This window comes from Erythrolamprus reginae, chromosome 11 (assembly GCF_031021105.1).
Source record: "Erythrolamprus reginae isolate rEryReg1 chromosome 11, rEryReg1.hap1, whole genome shotgun sequence".
NCBI lineage: Eukaryota > Metazoa > Chordata > Lepidosauria > Squamata > Dipsadidae > Erythrolamprus > Erythrolamprus reginae.
Genome location: NC_091960.1, coordinates 32,116,389 through 32,138,963, shown reverse-complemented (window position 1 = coordinate 32,138,963; position 22,575 = coordinate 32,116,389). Strand labels below are relative to the sequence as shown.

At 44.7% G+C, this 22,575-nt stretch overlaps 1 protein-coding gene across 1 annotated transcript in view; it reads right to left on the bottom strand.

Moving 5' to 3' along the window:
• Nucleotides 1-1,068: 1,068 nt before the first annotated feature.
• The window catches only part of EXTL1 (exostosin like glycosyltransferase 1), an 81,246-nt gene continuing 59,739 nt past the window's right edge, over nt 1,069-22,575 (bottom strand). Inside the window, exons 6-11 of the mRNA XM_070763802.1 lie at nt 21,089-21,207; nt 6,929-7,018; nt 6,130-6,216; nt 4,703-4,863; nt 2,910-3,081; nt 1,069-1,614 (exon numbers count right to left, since the gene is read on the bottom strand). Coding sequence (XP_070619903.1) covers nt 1,426-1,614; nt 2,910-3,081; nt 4,703-4,863; nt 6,130-6,216; nt 6,929-7,018; nt 21,089-21,207 — 818 coding nt within the window. The 3' untranslated portion in view covers nt 1,069-1,425. The remainder of the gene's footprint in view (nt 1,615-2,909; nt 3,082-4,702; nt 4,864-6,129; nt 6,217-6,928; nt 7,019-21,088; nt 21,208-22,575) is intronic.

Genomic DNA, 22,575 nt, shown 5'->3' with positions numbered 1-22,575 from the left:
AAAATAAACACTTGGATGGATGTGGCACAGAAGTTCCTGGAAATGTTCCAATTTGTAAAGAGAACAACAAAACAAAACGTAGGTGGCAAAGGGGAAATCTCACCAGTTTCATTCATTCATCTGTTCAATTTATATATTTATGGCAAGTGATGCGGTGGCTCAGTGGCTAAGATGCTGAGCTTGTCGATCAGAAAAGTCTGCAGTTCAATGGTTCGAATCCCGAGTGCCGCATAACGGGGTGTTGTGGTTAGCTCTGGCCGAGCTCCTGCCCCGAGGACTGTGGCTGTGGGGGAGACATCCACATGCCCCAGGCCTGTTTTGCCCCCAGTGGAATCTGCTGATGAAGGCTCCTCTGACCAAGAAGACATGAGTGACAGGGAGGAGGAGAGTGTGGCAGACAGCTCAGAAGGAGATCAATTATCTAGCTCCTCCTTGGATTCAGAACAAGAGTTAATGATACAGCCACGCATGCGGAGAGCGATGCATAGGCAACAACAACTGAGAGATTATTATCAAAGAAAATGAGGCCACCTGTGGTTGGGTGGGGCTGTTGTAATTAGTGAGGCTGCTATAAAGAGCAGCCTGTGGGTTTGGCCATTGTGGAGGATTATCTGATCGTTGTGTTTCGTGACTGCGTTACTGACTTTGACTTTTTGTGTGCTGATTTTTCCCCGCTTTGAAACTAAACCAGAGCAAAGTGTGTTTCACTTTGTGAAAGAAAGATTGTGACTTGCCTCACAGCTGCAAGCTAAGTATCACAGAACTGATAAGGGACTTGTACAAATTACCAGTTTGTTTGGAGACAAGTGCTCTTTTCTATACCAAAAGAGAGCTTAGGTTAAGTGAATTTTCATTATAAAGAACATTGTTTTGAATTTTCAAACGTGTGTGTGTCTGGAATTTGTACCTGTGAATTTTTGGGAGAAGTCTGCCAGAGAGCCCGACAGAACAGGAGGCAGAAGCCTTGTTGCCTTATTTCCCTCCCCCAAAACTAAGGTGCGTCTTATACTCTGAAAAGTACGGTACATGTGAATTTGTTTTCTGGAGGAAAAAAAATAGAAGAAAAAGTTGTTTTCTGCAAAACTTTATTGATACTGGTAAAACCCAATAAAGACTGAACATTCATCTGGCACCACCCCTGGCTACCAGTGACAATTCCCACTGTTTTAGTATCCAAAGTTCAAAAGGCGTCGATGCAGTAAACCCAGCCCAAAATCCGGCAATAGCGCCAACGGCGTAGACCAGGAGTCTCCAACATTGGCCGCTTTAAGACTTGTGGACTTCAACTCCCAGAGTTCAGGGAGTTGAAGTCCACAAGTCTTACAATGGTCAAGGCTGGAGACCCCTGGCCTAGAATAAGCGGTGAGTCCAGCAAGGCTGGTGTCTTCTTCTCCAAGAGAGCAGCAGTGTGCTTCGTCGCTAAAGTTAGTCCCTCTCCAGTTGCCGGTACTTTTTCCGTAGCACAGAGACCTGATCTTTGAAAAGCACCGGGTCCAAGCGGAACTGCGAATGCACCAAAGGCATGTAGCCAAACCAGACAGCAAAGTGATTGACGCACTCCTGGCGTTGAGCGAAATGTAGGCTGCTGTTGGATGGGGGTCCACTTCTCAGGAGCTTCGGAAACGGAGAGAAGACAAGGAAGAGAGACCGAGCATCGTTATTAGGGTAGATTTTTTTAAAATCCCATTTTTATTACTGGATAAATAATTCAATATACAGTGTTCCCTCGATTTTCGCAGGGGATGTGTTCCGAGACCGCACGCGAAAGTCAAATTTCCGCGAAGTAGAGATGCGGAAGTAAATTAGATTAGATTAGATTAATTGGATTTATATGCCGCCCCTCTCCGAAAACTCGGGGCGGCTCACAAGATAAAAACAATACATAATAACAAATCCAATACCCACCAATCCAATTACAATTTTAAGCTAAAAAATACACTATTTTTGGCTATGAACAGTATCACAAGCCTTCCCTTAACACTTTAAACCCCTAAATTGCAATTTCCCATTCCCTTAGCAACCATTTAGATTATTACTCACCATGTTTATTTATTAAAGTTTATTTTAAAAAATATTTATTAAAGGCAGACGAAAGTTTGGCAATGACACATGACGTCATCGGGCAGGAAAAACCGTGGTATAGGGAAAAAACCTGCGAAGTATTTTTTAATTAATATTTTTGAAAAACCGGGGTAGACTTTTCGCAAAGTTCGAACCCGCGAAAATCGAGGGAACACTGTACATTATAACCCTGGTTCTTCCCATTTTCCACACAACGACAATCCTGTGAGGTGGGCTGGGCTGAGAGAGGGCGACTGGCCCAAAGTCGCCTAGTCAGCTTTGATTAAGGTGGGACTAGAACTCAAATTCTTTTGGTCATTGGACCAGTAGCTCAGCAATCATGCCTAAGAGAGAACTAGAACTCAAACTGTCCTGGTGATTGGACCAGTTACTCAGTTTCTATGCCTCAGCCAAGGCTAGAACTCACAGTCTCCTGGTGATTGACCTAAAGTCACCCGCAGCAGGGTTAAAAAAGGAAGGGCTGAGGAAGGCGTGGGAATTTATCGTTCAGATTTAAGAGACATCGACGCTTCGTGGTTTCGTTTTTCCTTTGGACACTTTTGGAATTTTGACACTCAAGCTAAGTGAGTAATTGGCTGACGTAAGCCAGAAAGACTTTTGTTGTCGTCTGGAGTCATTAACTCTTAACCTTGGACTCATAAAGTAGCAATCCTCTTGCTGTTGCTGTGGCATTAAGCGAATTGTGTAAAGAAACCTTTTTCCTTTTTCAATCTTTTGAGTGTGTGTGTTTGTATAATTGCCTCATTTGGGTGGCCAGCCGGCCAAGCAGAACAAATCCCTTCCCTATTTCGCCTCTGCCCCCTTGGTTCCCATCCGTGTCTGCCTACCTGCTGAGGTGGGCTCTCCCTGAGATGTTTCTTCTGGGTGACTTTGATGGGGGGCAGTTTGGTCACAGCAGAAACCAGAAAGTTCATCAATATGTCCTCGCAGTTGGCAATCTGGTCAACAAAGCTCCTTAGTTTGGCAGGCAAATAGTTGCTGAAGAGGCTGTGATAGTATCTGGGGAAGAAAAACGCAGCGGTGGGCAAACAAAAAAGGAAGAATCCTGCAGAAATGTATAAAGGCAAAGGATTGTGGGAAATGGGGTGTGGAGATTCAACGTTGTTCAATGGAAGAGACGTGAGGCTGTAAGGCTTAAAAATCATGATTTCTGCTTCAGTAAAATACATTCTCTGTTGGATGCTGTGCTGGGAAGCTTTTGGTGAGCAAGTGCACATGCTTAAATATCGAATGGACTTTATCTAAGGCAGTGTTTCCCAACCTTGGCAACTTGAAGACATCTGGACTTCAACTCCCAGAATTCCCCAGCCAGCATTCGCTGGCTGGGGAATTCTGGGAGTTGAAGTCCAAATATCTTCAAGTTGCCAAGGTTGGGAAACACTGATCTAAGGAATGCAGATAAGGCTGAGTTTTTGGAGTTTTTCCTGGACATAGACTACAGTTAGGTCTAAAGACAAAGATAACTCCTCATTTTAAAAAAAGATATTGCTAAAATTGAACGGGTCCAAAGACGGGCTACAAAAATGGTCTTAAGCATAAAACCTATCAGGAAAGACTCAATGAACTCAATCTGTATAGTCTGGAGGACAGAAGGAAAAGGGGGGACATGATCGAAACATTTAAATACGTATGTTAAAGAGTTAAATAAGGTTCAGGAGGGAAGTGTTTTTAATAGGAAAGTGAACACAAGAACAAGGCGGCCCAATCTGAAGTTAGTTGGGGGAAAGATCAGAAGCAACACGAGAAAATATTATTTGACTGAAAGAATAGTAGGTGCTTGGAACAAACTTCCAGCAGACATGGTTGGTAAATCCACAGGAACTGAATTTAAACCTGCCTGAGATAAACATCCATCCATCCTAAGATAAAATACAGGAAATATAGTATAAGGGCACATTAGATGGACCAGGAGGTCTTTTTCTGCCTTCAATCTTCCACATTTGGAATACTGTGTTCAGTTCTGTAGACCTCACCTACAAAAAGATATTGACAAAATTGAACGGGTCCAAAGACGGGCTACAAGAATGGTGGAAGGTCTTAAGCATAAAACGTATCAGGGAAGACTTCATGAACTCCATCTGTATAGTCTGGAGGACAGAAGGGAAAGGGTGGGGGACATGATTAAAACATTTAAATACATATATTAAAGAGTTAAATGAGGTTCAGGAGGGAAGTGTTTTTAATAGGAAAGTGAACACAAGAACAAGGGGACACAGTCTGAAGTCAGTTGGGGGAAAGATCAGAAGCAACAGGAGAAAATATGATTTGACTGAAAGAGTAGATGCTTGGAACAAACTTCCAGCAGACGTGGTTGGTAAATCCACAGGAACTGAATTTAAACATGCCTGGGATAAACATATATCCATCCTAAGATAAAATACAAAAAATAGTATAAGGGCACATTAGATGGACCGGGAGGTCTTTTTCTGCCGTCAATCTTCTATGTTTCTATGTGCCATTTTAAGCCTGCGTTTCATTATGCGTGCTTGGATTTGATCATAAAATAAGCGATTTCTGAGTCGGGGTTCGCTCCAAGGGCTTTGAACAGAACAGGAACTGGCCTTCATTGTCCCAATGGGTTCTTCCCAACTTAAGGATGTGCTTAGGTCAGGAAGGGTACCTGTGGTAGAATGCTGCTGCGGTGAGAACCATAGAGAACTCGTTGGTCCATTTGGAAGTGTAGCTCCACTGGTTTTTGCCCGCATCCCAAAAATGGCTGCGCATTGGAAATCCCACAATCCGGTCAGGGAATGTTCTCCATACAACAAAGGCAAAGTCAACCTAAAAAGTAAGGAAGAGAAGAGGAAAACAGATTCAAACTTTTAAAAAAAATATTGCATTAATTAGTTTTTGCAAACTAAAAACATCGCTATACGAGGGTCGCCGAGAAAGTAAAACCAATTTAAATTTAAATCATTTAAGCTACTGTGCATACACATAGATATCTAGGCGTACAACAGATGCTTTTTCAAACAGGTAAGATGTATATATTTTGAGAAAGGGAAAATAAAATTTCTCAAGGATCCCTAAGCCCCTCTGAACCAAGATAGTTGCAGTGGACAGACAGTTTCTCAACTGTCCAGGTTCTAGGCTTTGTCCTGCGTTTAAGTCAGGGGTTCTCAAACTTTTTAAACAGGGGGCCAATTCACGTTCTCTTAGATTGTTGTGTAGGCCTGAACAGCTGGGTGGGTGTGGCTAGTTGGTCATGTGACTGGGTGGGCATGGGTAGGTGGTCATGTGATTGGGTGGGTGTGGCCAATTTAGCAGTCCATTAAACCAGGGGCCTCCAACCTTGGCAACTTTAAGACTTGTGGACTTCAACTCCCAGAATTCCTCAGCCAGCAAAAGCTGGCTGAGGAATTCTGGAAATTGAAGTCCACAAGTCTTAAAGTTGCCAAGGTTGGAGACCCCTGCATTTAACAACACACAAATTAAACTTTAATTTGTTATGCTCCTGGGGGTGGAAAGCAGGTTAGTGAAGGGATGCGGCTGCCTTGGTGTGTGTGAGAATGTAAGTGTGTGTATATTTCCCTCTCTGGAGTCCGGGGAGGCCAAAAACAAGCTCGTTTTTGGCCTCTGCCTTCAGAATCACTGTGCCACCCAAAAATGGGGCCAGTTTTGGCCTCCCGAGGCCTCTACACATCCCATTTTTGGCCTCCCAAGGCCTCCAGAACCATTCTGCCCACCAAAAATGGGGCCAGTTTTGGCCTCCCGAGGCCTTTATATGTCCCATTTCTGGCCTCCAAGGCCTCCAGAACCACTCTACCCACCAAAACTGGGGCCATTTTTGGCCTCCCAAGGCCTCCGCACGCCCCGTTTTCACCTCCAATATTCCCAGAAGACAGGTGGGGGCCAGTGGATAAGTGGGATGGTGTGGGCAGGGCAGCCTCGTGGTTCCGCAAAGCCCAGATTAAGGGCTTCAGTGGTCCGTATCCAGACCGTGGGGCATAGTTTGAGGACCTTTGGTTCAAGTAGTAATATGTCCCTTCCTGTATCCAAGGTCCATGGCCACAACACAAGTAGAAAGATTCTGGAGAACTTTTTCACCTCGCTGGTTGAAAGGCTGGTATATTCATCAAGGCTCAACACGGCATCCGTCCCAATAGCAGAATAAGGCAAAAACCGTTCGCTGACCTGCAGGAGAAGAGACAAGATAGTGTCATCCTTTCAAGGAAGAATCAGACATGAATCAATGTCAGGTGGATCAATGATACTTTCATTGTAAAGATATAGGAGAGCTAGTTTGGTCTAGTGCAGCGGTTCTCAACCTGTGGGTCGTGACCCCTTTGGGGGTCGAATGTCTCTTTCACAGATTTTGCCTAAGATTATCAGAAAACACAAATTTCCGATGGTTTATTTATTTTTATTTTTTATTTATTTATTTGTTTTGTCAAGTACGTATTTGTGGCATATAAAGGTATAATAATATATCAAGTCCCAGTGAGGGTATGGCTAGCTGATGAGGCCAAAATAAGGCCAAAATAGATCTATCCTAGTCTCCTTTAATTTTCAAATTCAGCAAAAACATGTGACACATATAATAATATTTATATACATGACTGTAAAAAATATGACTTTAGTAATCGGGTTGTCGAAGCGTGGAACTCCTTACTCTATAGTATCATCCCCTAACCCCCAACATTTTACCCTTAGACTGTCCACGGTTGACCTCTCCAAATTCCTAAGAGGTCAGTAAGGGGCGTGCATAAGCGCACTAGAGTGCCTTCTGTCCCCTGTCCTATAGTCTCTCCTATATCTCGTATTTCTTCTCTACTATATTCTCGATAACCTTCATTGTGTATTATTGTGTATTGGACAAAATGAATAAATAAATTATATCCATTACCTTGCTGCTGCTTAAAATGACAGTCACAGGGACTGTGGTTGGGGGCCACGTCTGTGGAGGCGGCTTCTCACAGCTCCATAAGATTAAAATCTGTAACAAGAAACAGAGACGCCATCTGAAACGTGGCAGTAGAACAATTTTATTATGCTGCGTTTGTTTGTTTGTTTGTTCCTTCTGCAACTTTTATCCGGCCGCCCATCTTCAACAATTAAACTCTGGGCAGCCCACAAGGCTTACAAACAAAAACATACACATTGAAAAGGATTAAAAGATGCCAGATAAAAAGAACCAATTGCTCAATTCATCGCAGAGCACAGCGTGTAAACAAATCAGCTCTAAATTCAGAAGGGAAAGCCAGGTTTTTAAGGCCCCCCAAAAGGCCTGAAGCGAGTTTAGGTGGAAGGGTGGAGAGATACAGTGGTACCTCTACCTAAGAAGGCCTCTACTTAAGAACTTTTCTAGATAAGAACTGGGTGTTCAAGATTTTTTGGCCTCTTCTCAAGAACCATTTTCTACTTAAGAACCTGAGCCCGGAAAAATTTCCCAGGAAGTTTGAGAGCAGCACGAAGGCCCAGCCAGTTTCCTGCCATTCCCCCTGTTGTGGTTAGCTCTGGCCGAGCTCCTGCCCCAAAGACTGTGGATGTGGGGGAGACATCCACATGCCGCAGGCCTGTTTTGCTCCCGGTGGAATCTGCTGGTGAAGGCTCCACTGATCAAGAAGACATGAGTGACAGGGAGGAGGAGAGTGTGGCAGACAGTTCAGAAGGAGATCAATTATCTAGCTCCTCCTTGGATTCAGAACAAGAGTTAATGATACAGCCACGAATGCGGAGAGCGATGCATAGGCAGCAACAACTGAGAGATTATTATCAAAGAAAATGAGGCCACCTGTGGTTGGGTGGGGCTGTGGTGATTAGTGAGGCTGCTATAAATATCAGCCTGTGGATTTCGCCATTGTGGAGGATTATCTGATCCTTGTGTTTCGTGCCTGCCTTGCTGACTTCGACCTTTGTGTGCTGATTTTCCCCTGCTTTAAAACTAAACCAGAGCAAAGTGTGTTTCACTTTGTGAAAGAAGAAGGACTGTGAATGGCCTCACAGCTGCAAGCTAAGTATCTCAGAACTGATAAGGGACTTGTACAAATTACCAGTTTGTTTGGAGACGAGTGCTCTTTGTTATACAAAAAGAGTGCTCTGTTTATTTGCATTTTCGGTATAAAGAACATTGTTTTGAATTTTCAAACGTGTGTGTGTCTGAAATTGTATCTGTGCATTTTCGGGAGGATTCTACCAGAGAGCTCGACAGAACCCCCCCTGGTTTCTCTCTCTGGCGCAGGGCATGGGAAACAGCCTTGCGCCGGGTGTACGGGAGGCGCATGCTCCTCCTCGCTGCCTCAGAGTCCCTCTTTTTTTTTAAGCCTTAAAGTTTTGGATTTTTTTGATTCCCCTCACCTCACCTTCTTCCTTCATCAGCGACTGTCCTCCTCCTCTTCTTCCTCCTCCTCCTCCCACCCAAATTCCGAGCTTTTATTTCTTCCCTAATGGGTTTGCACGCATTATTTGCTTTTACATTGATTCCTATGGGAAAAATTGCTTCTACTTACAAACTTTTCTACTTAAGAACCTGGTCACGGAACGAATTAAGTTCTTAAGCAGAGGTACCACTGTACTTCATTTTCTCCAGAAATGATATCACCCCAAAAATCAGACTGGATTGTGGTGGTGGTGGTGGTGGTGGTGACTTTAGCCCATCCACTTCTTTAACCCACCAACAAAACTCCAGAAAACAAGCAAAACTGCTGAACTTTCTCCTGCTCATTCTCTAATACAGTGATGGTGAACCTGTAGCATGTGTGCCACAGGTGCAGGTGGAACCACATCTGAGGTCACTCAAGGCATTGACCAATGCCAGCTCCGGTGTGCATGCGTGTGCTGGCCAGCTGATTTTCAGCATTGTTTTCGGCTGTTTTCGCTCTCCGCAAGCTTCAGGAAAGCCTCCTGAGAATCGATCTGGAGCTCTGTTATCAGCTACAGAGGCCTTTAGAAAAACCTTCCTGGCTGCAAAGAAAGGGGCCAAAGTGTGCGAGGCCTAGTTGCAACTATCTGAAGGGAAGTAGCAGTAGGGCAGTTCCACTTCTGTTTCGTTTCAGAAGAGAAGGATTTAGGGGTAAATGATTTAGCTTTACTAGATAAATGGTCAAAGCAATGGAAACTGCAGTTTAATGTTTCCAAATGTAAAATAATGCACTTGGGGAAAAGGAATCCTCAATCTGAGTATTGCATTGGCAGTTCTGTGTTAGCAAAAACTTCAGAAGAGAGGGATTTAGGGGTAGTGATTTCTGACAGTCTCAAAATGGGTGAGCAGTGTGGTCGGGCAGTAGGAAAAGCAAGTAGGATGCTTGGCTGCATAGCTAGAGGTATAACAAGCAGGAAGAGGGAGATTGTGATCCCCTTATATAGAGCGCTGGTAGACCACATTTGGAATAATACTGTGTTCAGTTCTGGAGACCTCACTTACAAAAAGATATTGACAAAATTGAACGGGTCCAAAGACGGGCTACAAGAATGGTGGGAGGTCTTAAGCATAAAATGTATCAGGAAAGACTTAATGAACTCAATCTGTATAGTCTGGAGGACGGAAGGAAAAGGGGGGACATGATCGAAACATTTAAATATGTTAAAGGGTTAAATAAGGTCCAGGAGGGAAATAAACACAAGAACAAGGGGACACAATCTGAAGTTAGTTGGGGGAAAGATCAAAAGCAACGTGAGAAAATATTATTTCACTGAAAGAGTAGTAGATCCTTGGAACAAACTTCCAGCAGACGTGGTTGGTAAATCCACAGTCACTGAATTTAAGCATGCCTGGGATAAACATATATCCATTGTAAGATAAAATACAGGAAATAGTATAAGGGCAGACTAGATGGACCATTAGGTCTTTTTCTGCGGTCAGTCTTCTATGTTTCTATGTTTCCAAACTTCCGATTGGCCCCTTGGGCCATTTTTCTGCATCCCCAGGCTTCAGGCGGCTTTCCTAAACCCGTTTGAGCCTCCCGACCAGCTGGCAGCTCCACGGCTCTTCTGCAAAGGTGACAGCTGGGCGGCAGCGCTTCTCAGCAGCCTCCCAAACCCCGAACCCGAACTTTTGCCGAACTTCTGGGTTCGGCTTTCGAGAGAACACCGAGAAGACCCCCGGCTGTTTCGGGAGGTGACAGACGGTCGGCGGTGCTTTTCAGCAGCCCCCCAAACATTTGCCAAACTTCCGGGTTCGGCGTTCGCGGCGGTGGGTTCGTAAGGTGAAAAAAGTTCGTAAGAAGAGGCAAAAAAATTCCGAACCCCAGATTCGTATCTCGAAAAGTTCGTATGACGAGGGGTTCGTATCACGAGGTACTACTGTATATGTAAATAATACTTGTTTAGCATACTAAGTCTGTGTCGTTACTGGCTGTATCACATATCCACACACTTACCTTAAACTCTGCTCTACGTATGTCGAAGGTCTCGCAGCCTAGCTGCACCAAGACATACTAACAGGTAGGGTTGCTCGCTGTCCGATCCGCATAGGATCGAGCCTTGTCTTTTAAAAGACTGCGGGATCCGCCCTTTCCCAGAATCCACGAATCCATAGACTTTGAAACATAGAAACATAGAAACATAGAAGACTGACGGCAGAAAAAGACCTCATGGTCCATCTAGTCTGCCCTTATACTATTTCCTGTATTTTATCTTACAATGGATCTATGTTTATCCCAGGCATGTTTAAATTCAGTTACTGTGGATTTACCAACCACGTCTGCTGGAAGTTTGTTCCAAGGATCTACTACTCTTTCAGTAAAATAATATTTTCTCATGTTGCCTTTGATCTTTCCCCCAACTAACTTCAGATTGTGTCCCCTTGTTCTTGTGTTCACTTTCCTATTAAAAACACTTCCCTCCTGAACCTTATTTAACCCTTTAACATATTTAAATGTTTCGATCATGTCCCCCCTTTTCCTTCTGTCCTCCAGACTATACAGATTGAGTTCATTAAGTCTTGCCTGATACGTTTTATGCTTATGACCTTCCACCATTCTTGTAGCCCGTCTTTGGACCCGTTCAATTTTGTCAATATCTTTTTGTAGGTGAGGTCTCCAGAACTGAACACAGTACTCCAAATTTAGTCTCACCAGCGCTCTATATAAGGGGATCACAATCTCCCTCTTCCTGCTTGTTATATCTCTAGCTATGCAGCCAAGCATCCTACTTGCTTTTCCAACCGCCCGACCACACTGCTCACCCATTCTGAGTCGGAAATCACTACCCCTAAATCCTTCTCTTCTGAAGTTTTTGCTAACACAGAACTGCCAATGCAATACTCAGATTGAGGATTCCTTTTCCCCAGGTGCATTATTTTACATTTGGAAACATTAAACTGCAGTTTCCATTGCTTTGACCATTTATCTAGTAAAGCTAAATCATTTACCATATTACAGACCCCTCCAGGAATATCAACCCTATTGCACACTTTGGCTCGACAGTGGTGGCTCAAAGGTGTTCTCATGGATAAAGTTTTGAAAAACACAAACATTTCCCCTCCCGTTAGTGGGAAGGAACAAAGCCCGTTGGCACAGAACCTCATTGAAACGGGCAGGAGTGGTGCCAAAGAGCTCTGCTTATTCCTATGGGTCTTATATAAGAAAACACGCCGACGACTCTTGTTGTGCTAAATCTGCCTTGTTTGAACTGCGCCGCAGTACAAACAGTATCTCCTGCGCTGATTCTCAAAGCCACCCTCTTTGGGGTGGTCCTCTGGTTTTGTCTCATCACCAGACTTGCCTCGGGAATTTCAGCTTATACAATTTTTCCTTGCCCTGCTTGGCAAGCTGCCCAAATCCCTGCTTTGCAAAAACTGCCACTGGGGTTTGAAAGCAAGTAAATTCCTCTGTGGGGGGAAAAAAAAAATGCTGCCACGTTTTGGCTCCGGGAGTTTGTTCTCAAGCCAGCATTTTTAGGTTCATAGGAACGGTTGACCCCAAAACGTTAATGGTTTCCTGCAGCAGATCTAAATTATACGACCGAGGGACAGCTAAACAGTTGCTTCCAGTAAATGCGTTTCAGTTTTGCTTGTCATAAAGAAAGCTGCAGGGGACGTTGGTCTTTCTTAAGGAAATTTTCTCACTTGATGTATTTGAGATCTTTCTCGTAAATTGTTTTCTAGGTGTTTGGTGAAAAAGAGAGTTATTTTAGCAGCGGCAATGTGAACATGAAATGCCCACAACTAGGAAGCTCTTACAGCATACAGTGGTACCTCTACTTATGAACTTAATTTCTTCTCTGACCAGGTTCTTAAGTAGAAAAAGTAAATAATGCGTGCAAACCCATTAGGGAAGACAGACAGCCATTGATTCCCATAGGAATCAGTGTATAAGCAAATAATGTGTGTGATTGGGGAAACCACAGGGAGGGTGGAGGCCCTGTTTCCTCCCAGGAGATTCCTAGAGAGGCCCCATGGAGGCTTCTCCCCGCCTTTTCTGGCCCTGTTTCCTCTCAGGAGATTCCTAGAGAGGCCCCATGGAGGCTTCTCCCCGCCTTTTCTGGCCCTGTTTCCTCCCAGGAGATTCCTAGAGAGGCCCCATGGAGGCTTCTCCCCGCCTTTTCTGGCCCTGTTTCCTCTCAGGAGATTCCTAGAGAGGCCCCACAAAGGCTTCTCCCCGCCTTTTCCGGCCCTGTTTCCTCCCAGGAGATTCCTAGACAGGCCCCATGGAGGCTTCTCCCCGCTTTTTCCAGCCCTGTTTCCTCCCAGGAGATTCCTAGAGAGGCCACATGGAGGCTTCTCCCCGCCTTTTCCGGGCCTGTTTCCTCCCAGAAGATTCCTAGAGAGGCCCCATGGAGGCTTCTCCCCGCCTTTTCCGGCCCTGTTTCCTCCCAGAAGATTCCTAGAGAGGCCCCATGGAGGCTTCTCCCCACCTTTTCCGGCCCTCTTTCCTCCCAGGAGATTCCTAGAGAGGCCCCACAGAGGCTTGTCCCCGCCTTTTCCAGCCCTGTTTCCTCCCAGGAGATTCCTAGACAGGCCCCACGGAGGCTTCTCCCCGCCTTTTCTGGCCCTGTTTCCTCCCAGGAGATTCCTAGAAAGGCCCCATGGAGGCTTCTCCCCGCCTTTTCTGGCCCTGTTTCCTCCCAGGAGATTCCTAGAAAGGCCCCAAGGAGGCTTCTCCCCACCTTTCCCGGTTACAGTTTCGGAGGCTCGGGTTTGTAAGTGGAAAATGGTTCTTGAGAAGAGACAAAAAAAATATTGAACGCCCGGTTCTTATCTAGAAAAGTTTGTAAGTGGAGGCGTTCTTAGGTAGAGGTACCACTCTACGTGTTTTGAGGCTTTGCCTGTCCGTCCTTTCGATGGGCTGTGTTGTTCCATATTAGTCCCCCTAAAACCAGGCCGTGCAAAGCCCTTCATACTGATAGTGTACTAAAATGGGACTTTTATGCAATTTCTCCACTGGATTCTTTCATTCGAAAGGGTTTTTTCTTTTCTTGCCTTGTTCTCCGTGGCTTGAGAATTCCCTTCCAGGTTTCGTATCGGAGCATCGGTGGAATGGCAGAAGATACAGATGTTCAGCTTAGGGTGGCAACTGGGATTGGAATTTCGGCTGCTAAACGACACGGTTGCAAAGCACCATGTCACATGACTGTGCTATTTGTTTGTTTGTTTATGTATTTGTTTGTTTGTTTATCGGATTTATATATCGCCCCTCCAAGGACTTGCGGCAGCTCACAACATATTAAAAAAACAATGCAATTCAAATACAATTTTATTTATTTATTTATTGGATTTATATGCCGCCCCTCTCCGAAAACTCGGGGCGGCTAACAGCAATCATAAACAGTGTACAATAATAACCCAATACTAAAAGCGAATTAAAACCCCTTAATATAAAAAACCAAACATACATACAAACATACCATGCATACAATTGTAAAGGCCTAGGGGGAAAAGGAATCTTAATTCCCCCATGCCTGGTGGCAGAGATGGGTTTTAAGTAGCTTACGAAAGGCAAGGAGGGTGGGGGCAATTCTAATCTCTGGGGGGAGTTGGTTCCAGAGGGCTGGGGCTGCCACAGAGAAGGCTCTTCCCCTGGGTCCCGCCAAGCGACATTGTTTAGTTGACGGGACCCAGAGAAGACCCACTCTGTGGGACCTAACCGGTCGCTGGGATTCATGCGGCAGAAGGCGGTCCCTGAGATATTCTGGTCCGGTGCCATGAAGGGCTTTATAGGTCATAACCAACACTTTGAATTGTGACCGGAAACTGATCGGCAACCAATGCAGACTGCGGAGTGTTGGTGTAACATGGGCATATTTGGGAAAGCCCATGATTGCTCTCACAGCTGCATTCTGCACGATCTGAAGTTTCCGAACACTTTTCAAAGGTAGCCTTTGAAAATTAATACTTTTCAATTAATACGCACCCACTAATCTAAACTAAAATCCCCATTATTAAAAATCAATCATAGCTACTCAACAACAACATACATGTCATTCATCAGCCAGGGGGCTAGAGTCTAATGGCCCCAAGCCTGGTGCCATAAATGAGTCTTTAGACTCTTACAGAAGGTGAGGAGGCTAGGGCAGCACAAATCTCAGGGGGGGAGCTGATTTCAGAGGGCCGGGGCCACCACAGAGAAGGCTGTTCCCCTAGGCCCTGCCAAACGACATTGTCTAGTTGACAGGACCTGGAGAAGGCCAACTCTGTGGGACCTGACTGGTTGCTGGGAGTCATGCGGCAGAAGGGGGTCTCGCAAGTAGTCTGGTCCGATGCCATGTAGGGCTTTATAGGTCATAACCAAGGGTGGGCGGCTGCCCAGACAGGGGGCGAACGCAGTGGGGTAGCGAAAATGGAGCTCCACCCCAGAGCACCCAATTTGCACTGAAAGATGTTGAAAGAAAATGCAGGCGTCCTGCATAATGTACGCCCATCGTGTGGTAGTAAAAAATTTGGTAGCCCATCACTGGTCATAACTAACACTTTGAATTGTGTCTGCAAACCAATCGGCAGCCAATGCAGTCCACGGAGTGCTGGAGAAGCATGGGCATGCCTAAGACGGCCCATGACCACTCATGCAGTTGCATTGTGCACAATTTGTAGTTTCCGAACACTCTTCAAGGGCAGCCCCATGTTGAGAGCATTGCAAAAGTCAAGCCTCGAGGTGATTTATCAATGACAATTCTGGCAATTCCAGTTGTTAAGCGAGGATCTCACACAACCATGACTTCCAACTTCCAACTTCCTGCCATCTTCCCCATTGACTCTGTTTATGGGGAAGCTGGTGGGGAATAGCCATAGGAATAGCACTTATATACCTCTTCACAGTGCTTTGCAGCCCTCTCTAAGCGGTTTACAGAGTCAGCATCTTGCCCCCAAAAATCTGGGTCTTCAATTTTACCAACCTCGGAAGAATCGGTATGCTGCAGTGGCTGGAACTCCAAAGACTGGTCATAAATGCCTTTATTTTAGTACTGTCATAAGCAGTCATGAATAGTCACTGAAGGGCTACAAGAATGGACCATGAGGTCTCTTTCTGCCGTCAGTCTTCTATGTTTCTATGTTTCTACTCTGGTGCATCTTAGTACCTCGTGATACGAACCCTTCGTCATACGAACTTTCCGAGATACGAACCCAGGGTTCGGAAATTTTTTTGCCTCTTCTTACGAACTTTTTCCGCCTTACGAACCCGCCACCCGAACACCGAAGTTCGGCAAAAGTTCGGGTTCGGGTGGCCGCCGAGAAGCCCCGCCGCCCGGCTGTTGCCTTTTGAAACAGCTGGGGGGCTTCTCGGCGTTCTCCCGAATGCTGAACCCAGAAGTTCGGCAAACGTTCCGGTTCGGCGTTTGGGTTCGAGAGGACACCGAGAAGCCCCGCCACCTGGCTGTCAGCTTTGCAAAAGAGCCGCGGAGCTGTCGGCTGGTCGGGAGGCTCAAACGGAGGTGGGGAATCCCAACAGGGAATTCCATGGGCGGAGCTTTGATGTCACGGAGACGTCCTTCCTCGCAAACGTGAACCAATTAAGTTCGTAAGACAAGGTATTACTGTACTCTGAAAAATATGGTAATTGGCAGTTCTGTGTTAGCAAATACTTCAAAAGAAAAGGATTTAGGGGTAGTGATTTCTGACAGTCTCAAAATGGGTGAACAGTGCAGTCAGGCGGTAGGGAAAGCAAGTAGGATGCTTGGCTGCATAGCTAGAGGTATAACAAGCAGGAAGAGGGAGATTATGATCCCGCTATATAGAATGCTGGTGAGACCACATTTGGAATACTGTGTTCAGTTCTGGAGACCTCGCCTACAAAAAGATATTGACAAAATTGAACGGGTCCAAAGACGGGCTACAAGAATGGTGGAAGGTCTTAAGCATAAAACGTACCAGGAAAGACTTAATGAACTCCATCTGTATAGTCTGGAGGACAGAAGGAAAAGGGGGGACATGATCGAAACATTTAAATATATTAAAGGGTTAAACAAGGTCCAGGAGGGAAGTGTTTTTAAAAGGAAATTGAACACAAGAACAAGGGGACACAATCTGAAATTAGTTGGGGGAAAGATCAAAAGCAACATGAGAAAATATTATTTTACTGAAAGAGTAGTAGATCCTTGGAACAAACTTCCAGCAGACGTTGTAGATAAATCCACAGTAACTGAATTTAAACATGCCTGGGATAAACATAGATCCATCCTAAGATAAAATACAGAAAATAGTATAAGGGCAGACTAGATGGACCAGGAGGTCTTTTTCTGCCGTCAGACTTCTATGTTTCTATGTTTCTAATTCATATTGTGGGGAAGGCCCAAACAATTGCCACTCAACCTCTCCAAAAGGAAACATAAGCCTTCATTGTTGATTTTTCTTTCTTTTTTTCCCTTTCTTCTGCCTCTGAATTACCTTTGACTCCAGGTAAGTAGGTGGACAGGTCTTCTGCAGTTTCCTGGGCAACATTTTTCAAAGCAGATTGCCGCTGCCTTCTTCCCAGGGCTGGGACATTAATCATTGGCCTCGTCCAGTGAAGGGCTACCAAAACTTTTACTACCACACTGTGGGCGTGGCTTATGCAGGACGCCCTGCGTTTTCTTTCAACATCTTTCAGTGCAAATTGGGTGCTCTGGGGTGGAGCTCCATTTTCGCTACCCCACTGTGTTCCCCCTTATCCAGGCAGCCGCCCACCCCTGGCCTCAGCACTACAACTCCTAGTTTCCCGGCTTCCACCCAACAAGCATCCTTAAGCAGAACACCAAGCTGGGTCCCATATGCCGTATTTTTCGGAGTATAACACACACCTTGTGAAAATTTGGGCGTGTCTTATACTATACTTTCAAAGCTTGTTTTCCCCCAGCCCTAACCAGGTGCTAACGATCTATTATTATTATTATTATTATTATTATTATTATTATTATTATTATTATTTATTGGATTTGTATGCCACCCCTCTCCGGAGACTTGGGGCGGCTAACAGCAATAATAAAACAGCATATAATAACAATCCAATACTAAAAACAGTTAAAAACCCATTAATATAAAAACCAAACATACATACATACATACATACCATGCATACAATTGTAGAGGCCTAGGGGGAAAGAGGATCTCAATTCCCCCATGCCTGGTGGCAGAGGTGGGTTTTGAGCAGCTTACGAAAGGCAAGGAGGGTGGGGGCAATTCTAATCTCTGGGGGGAGTTGGTTCCAGAGGGCTGGGGCCACCACAGAGAAGGCTCTTCCCCTGGGTCCCGCCAAGCGACATTGTTTAGTTGATGGGACCCGGAGAAGACCCACTCTGTGGGACCTAACTGGTCGCTGGGATTCGTGCAGCAGAAGGCGGTCCCTGAGATAATCTGGTCCAGTGACATGAAGGGCTTTATAGGTCATAACCAACACTTTGAGTTGTGACCGGAAACTGATCGGCAACCGATGCAGACTGCGGAGTGTTGGTGTAACAAGGGCATATTTGGGAAAGCCCATGATTGCTCTCGCAGCTGCATTCTTAAATTATAAATTATTATGATTTATTAGATTTGTATGCCGCCCCTCTCCGAAGACTCGGGGCAGTTTACAACAACACAAAAAGTGTACAAATCCAATTTTAAAAATACAATTTAAAACCCTTATTGGATTTGTATGCCGCCCCTCTCCGGAGACTCGGGGCAGCTAACAGCAATAATAAAACAGCATATAATAACAATCCAATACTAAAAACAGTTAAAACCCATTATATAAACAACCAAACATACATACAGGCATACCATGCATAAAATTGTAGAGGCCTAGGGGGAAAGAATATCTCAATTCCCCCATGTCTGGCGGCAGAGGTGGGTTTGAGCAGTTTACGAAAGGCAAGGAGGGTGGGGGCAATTCTAATCTCTGGGGGGAGTTGGTTCCAGAGGGCCGGGGCCGCCACAGAGAAGGCTCTTCCCCTGAGTCCCGCCAAGCGACATTGTTTAGTTGATGGGACCTGGAGAAGACCCACTCTGTGGGACCTAACTGGTCGCTGGGATTCGTGCAGCAGAAGGCGGTCCCTGAGATAATCTGGTCCAGTGCCATGAAGGGCTTTATAGGTCATAACCAACACTTTGAGTTGTGACCGGAAACTGATCGGCAACCGATGCAGACTGCGGAGTGTTGGTGTAACATGGGCATATTTGGGAAAGCCCATGATTGCTCTCGCAGCTGCATTCTTAAATTATAAATTATTATAATTTATTAGATTTGTATGCCGCCCCTCTCCGAAGACTCGGGGCGGTTTACAACAACACAAAAAGTGTACAAATCCAATTTTAAAAATACAATTTAAAACCCTTATAATAAAATAATCACACAATCCAATCAAACCATACACCAACCTTGACAATTGGGGGGGGGGGGGGGTTAATTTCCCCATGCCTGGTGGCAAAGATGAGTTTTTAATAACGTACAAAAGGCGAGGAGGGTGGGGGCAGTTCTAATCTCTGGAGGGAACTGATTCCAGAGGGTCGGAGCCACCACAGAGAAGGCTCTTCCCCTGGGTCCCGCCAGACGACATTGTTTAGTCGACGGGACCCGGAGGAGACCAACTCTGTGGGACCTAATATACTTAGAAGACTCTATTTACATTTTGAAATGCTCAGGATGGGCGCGGCCTGGTTAGCTGAGCTCATCTGCAGTAAAGACGTGGCTGTTGACAGGACTTGCCCCGTGGTTAAAGGGGAAGGTGAGACCTGCTGACAGCCAGGGAGGTTTAATAGCCCACCCAGGTGTATCCTAAGGCTGCCACACCCCTCCGACACACAAGGGAATAGAAAAGGCACCAGAGCTCGGTGGATTCTGTACAGCACAACTCTGGAAGGTCACACCTTCTAGCAATCTTCACAACAAGAGGTGTGAACGACAACTCAGGAGTGTGGCTTTAGATGGTAGCAATTAGACCAGAGCTGCTGTTAAATATGGGAATGATGGGAAAGAGGCAATAGAAATTTGATACAGGTTGTCTTTCTTTCTTTCTTTCTTTCTTTCTTTCTTTCTTTCTTTCCTTCCTTCCTTCCTTCCTTCTTCTCTCTTTCTTCTTTCTTTCTCTGTCTGTCTGTCTGTCTGTCTATCTTGTATTAGATTAGTATTGACTTACAACAGTTCATTTAGTGACAATCAAAGTTACGACGGCACTGAAAAATATGTGATTTGTGACCGTTAAAACCTTTGTAGCATCCTCACAATCAAGGTCATGGGATCCCCTTTGGCTTTCTGAAGTTAGTTGGGGGAAAGATCAAAAGCAACGTGAGAAAATATTATTTGACTGAAAGAGTAGTAGATGCTTCCAGCAGACGTGGTAGATAAATCCACAGTCACTGAATTTAAACCTGCCTGGGATAAACATATATCCATCCTAAGATAAAACACATGAATAGAAACATAGAAACATAGAAGTCTGACGGCAGAAAAAGACCTCATGGTCCATGAGTCTGTCATCTGCACCTCTATAACTGTCTGGTTTGGTGCTGCAACCCAACAGGACCGACACAGACTTCAGAGGATAATCAGAATTGCAGAAAAAACAATTGCTGCCAATCTGCCTTCCATTGAGGACCTGTATACTGCACGAGTCAAAAAGAGGGCGGGTAAAATATTTACTGACCCCTCACATCCTGGACACAAATTGTTTCAACTCCTACCTTCAAAACGTCGCTACAGAGCACTGCACACCAAGACAACTAGACACAAGAACAGTTTTTTCCCGAACGCCATCACTCTACTAAACAAATAATTCCCTCAACACTGTCAGACTTTCTACTAAATCTGCACTTCTATTCTACTAGTTTTCCTCATCATTCCTATCACCCATTTCCTCCCATGTTGACTGTATGACTGTAACTTGTTGCGTATATCCTAAGATTTTTATTAATATTGCTTCTTCATTGCTTATTTGACCCCTATGACAATCATTAAGTGTTGTACCACATGATTCTTGACAAATGTATATTTTATTTTATGTACGTTGAGAGCATATGCACCAAGACAAATTCCTTGTGTGTCCAATCACACTTGGCCAATAAAATTCTATTCTATTCTATTCCATCTAGTCTGCCCTTATACTATTTTCTGTATTTTATCTTAGGATGGATATATGTTTATCCCAGGCATGTTTAAATTCAGTTACTGTGGATTTATCTACCACGTCTGCTGGAAGTTTGTTCCAAGGATCTACTACTCTTTCAGTAAAATAATATTTTCTCATGTTGCTTTTGATCTTTCCCCCAACTAACTTCAGATTGTGTCCCCTTGTTCTTGTGTTCACTTTCCTATTAAAAACACTTCCCTCCTGAACCTTATTTAACCCTTTGACATATTTAAATGTTTCGATCATGTCCCCCCTTTTCCTTCTGTCCTCCAGACTATACAGATTGAGTTCATGAAGTCTTTCCTGATACGGTTTATGCTTAAGACCTTCCACCATTCTTGTAGCCCGTCTTTGGACCCGTTCAATTTTGTCAATATCTTTTTGTAGGAAACCATATAAGGGCAGACTAGATGGACCATGAGGTCTTTTTCTGCCATCAATCTTCTATGTTTCTAAACCCCTACATTTTGTTCGCATGTTTGGGGTGGGGTGGGGTGACTCGGCAACAACCGTCACCACCCCAATAAACAGAATAAATAAGTTATTTTACCTTGGCGCAGTATTGGGACCTGGAGACCGCTTGGGTGAGCTTGAGGATGGGCTGAGAAAGAGAGACGATCGGAGAGACGGCCCAGATTAACGCTGTAAACTTCTCGGAGGGGCTGGATCCTGTTAGGGGAGAGAGCGGGTGAGTCTGGGATGCTTGAAACCAAGGGTAGTGATGCTGGGTTGGAAAGAGTCTATAAAATGGACACAACAGAACTGGTACTGGTACATGGTGGATCACATGCATTTTGAAATCATGGAAATAAGATTAAACAACTTTGATGAAAATAAACTGGAGAAGCTGATGGCACGATGGAATAAGGTGAAAGGTTATATGCTGAGTAGAATCTGTGACGAAAAGATGAAAAAATAAACTCCAATCACTTTTAATAAGAACAAATGCAAAGTAGAGCTAGGATTTGGAAAGTTCTGGCGACGTTTCGACGAGGTCCCACTCGTCATCTTCAGGCTGGTGTTTCTCTCCTTGTTCTAAGGCGAACACTGCGAGACCTGAGCTGCTTTCCTTCTATAAATACTGGTGGCTGGGTGTGGTTTGATGGCTCAGCAATTGCCTGCTGTGTAGAAACTTCCTGGTGAGTCAGTGGGGTAACACCTGGGGTCGTTGATGTAGCTAAATTATGCTGATTAGTTAATGGTTGTTGATTAGGCGTGATATCCTGAGTAGTTGGAGCTTGCAGGCTACTTGATTGTTTTGCAATGTGTGTTCTGAGTCTAGTTTCAGTTTTTATGGCTGGGTTACGTTTGAGGGCTGGTTTCCAGATGTCTGGTAGGCGGGAGGTATCATCCCGCTTGTTCATATTTTGGGGATGTTTTTCTATCTCAATGGCTTCCATGATTATTCTTTTGCTGTAGTGTTCTGTTATGGAAATTAATTTAGTACTGTCAAAATCAATTTCATGTCCTGTAGTTTTGAAGTGTTGGAAAAGGGAGGAGGTTTTTTCTTTTTTCCTTAATGCATTAACCCCCTGTGCATATGTGCAAAGCCTCCTGCGCACGCATGCGCAGAGGGTGAAAAAGCACACAATTCCGAACCAGTAGGGAAGGCAAGTAGATTTCACCACTTCTTGAAACATTCCTGCCATAAACCTTTTCTTGGGTTTTTGGCTCACCTGCCAAAGTTTAATCCCCCCATCTAACCAATTATCGTTAGTGGTTTATTTAGCGCTACCGGCTTACATGACATTTCAGGAGATAAAAGAAGAGAGGTCTCCACCCACAGGAAGTTCTGCAAATCGGATTTCATTGCCAATAAAAACAGAAGGAGGAAGAAAAAGAAAAGAAAAAAACCAGGAGGAATTAAGGCAGATGAAACAGAGATAACGTTAGTGACAATTCCAGCTTTGCTCATTTACAGGATTCCATAATGCGGCTTCAACGGTTGCCTATTGTCAGGTATGCTACCTCATCAGTCTTCAATATTTTAATCGATTTATATTTTCACACACTCTCCCCACCAAAGGAGTCTCCAAA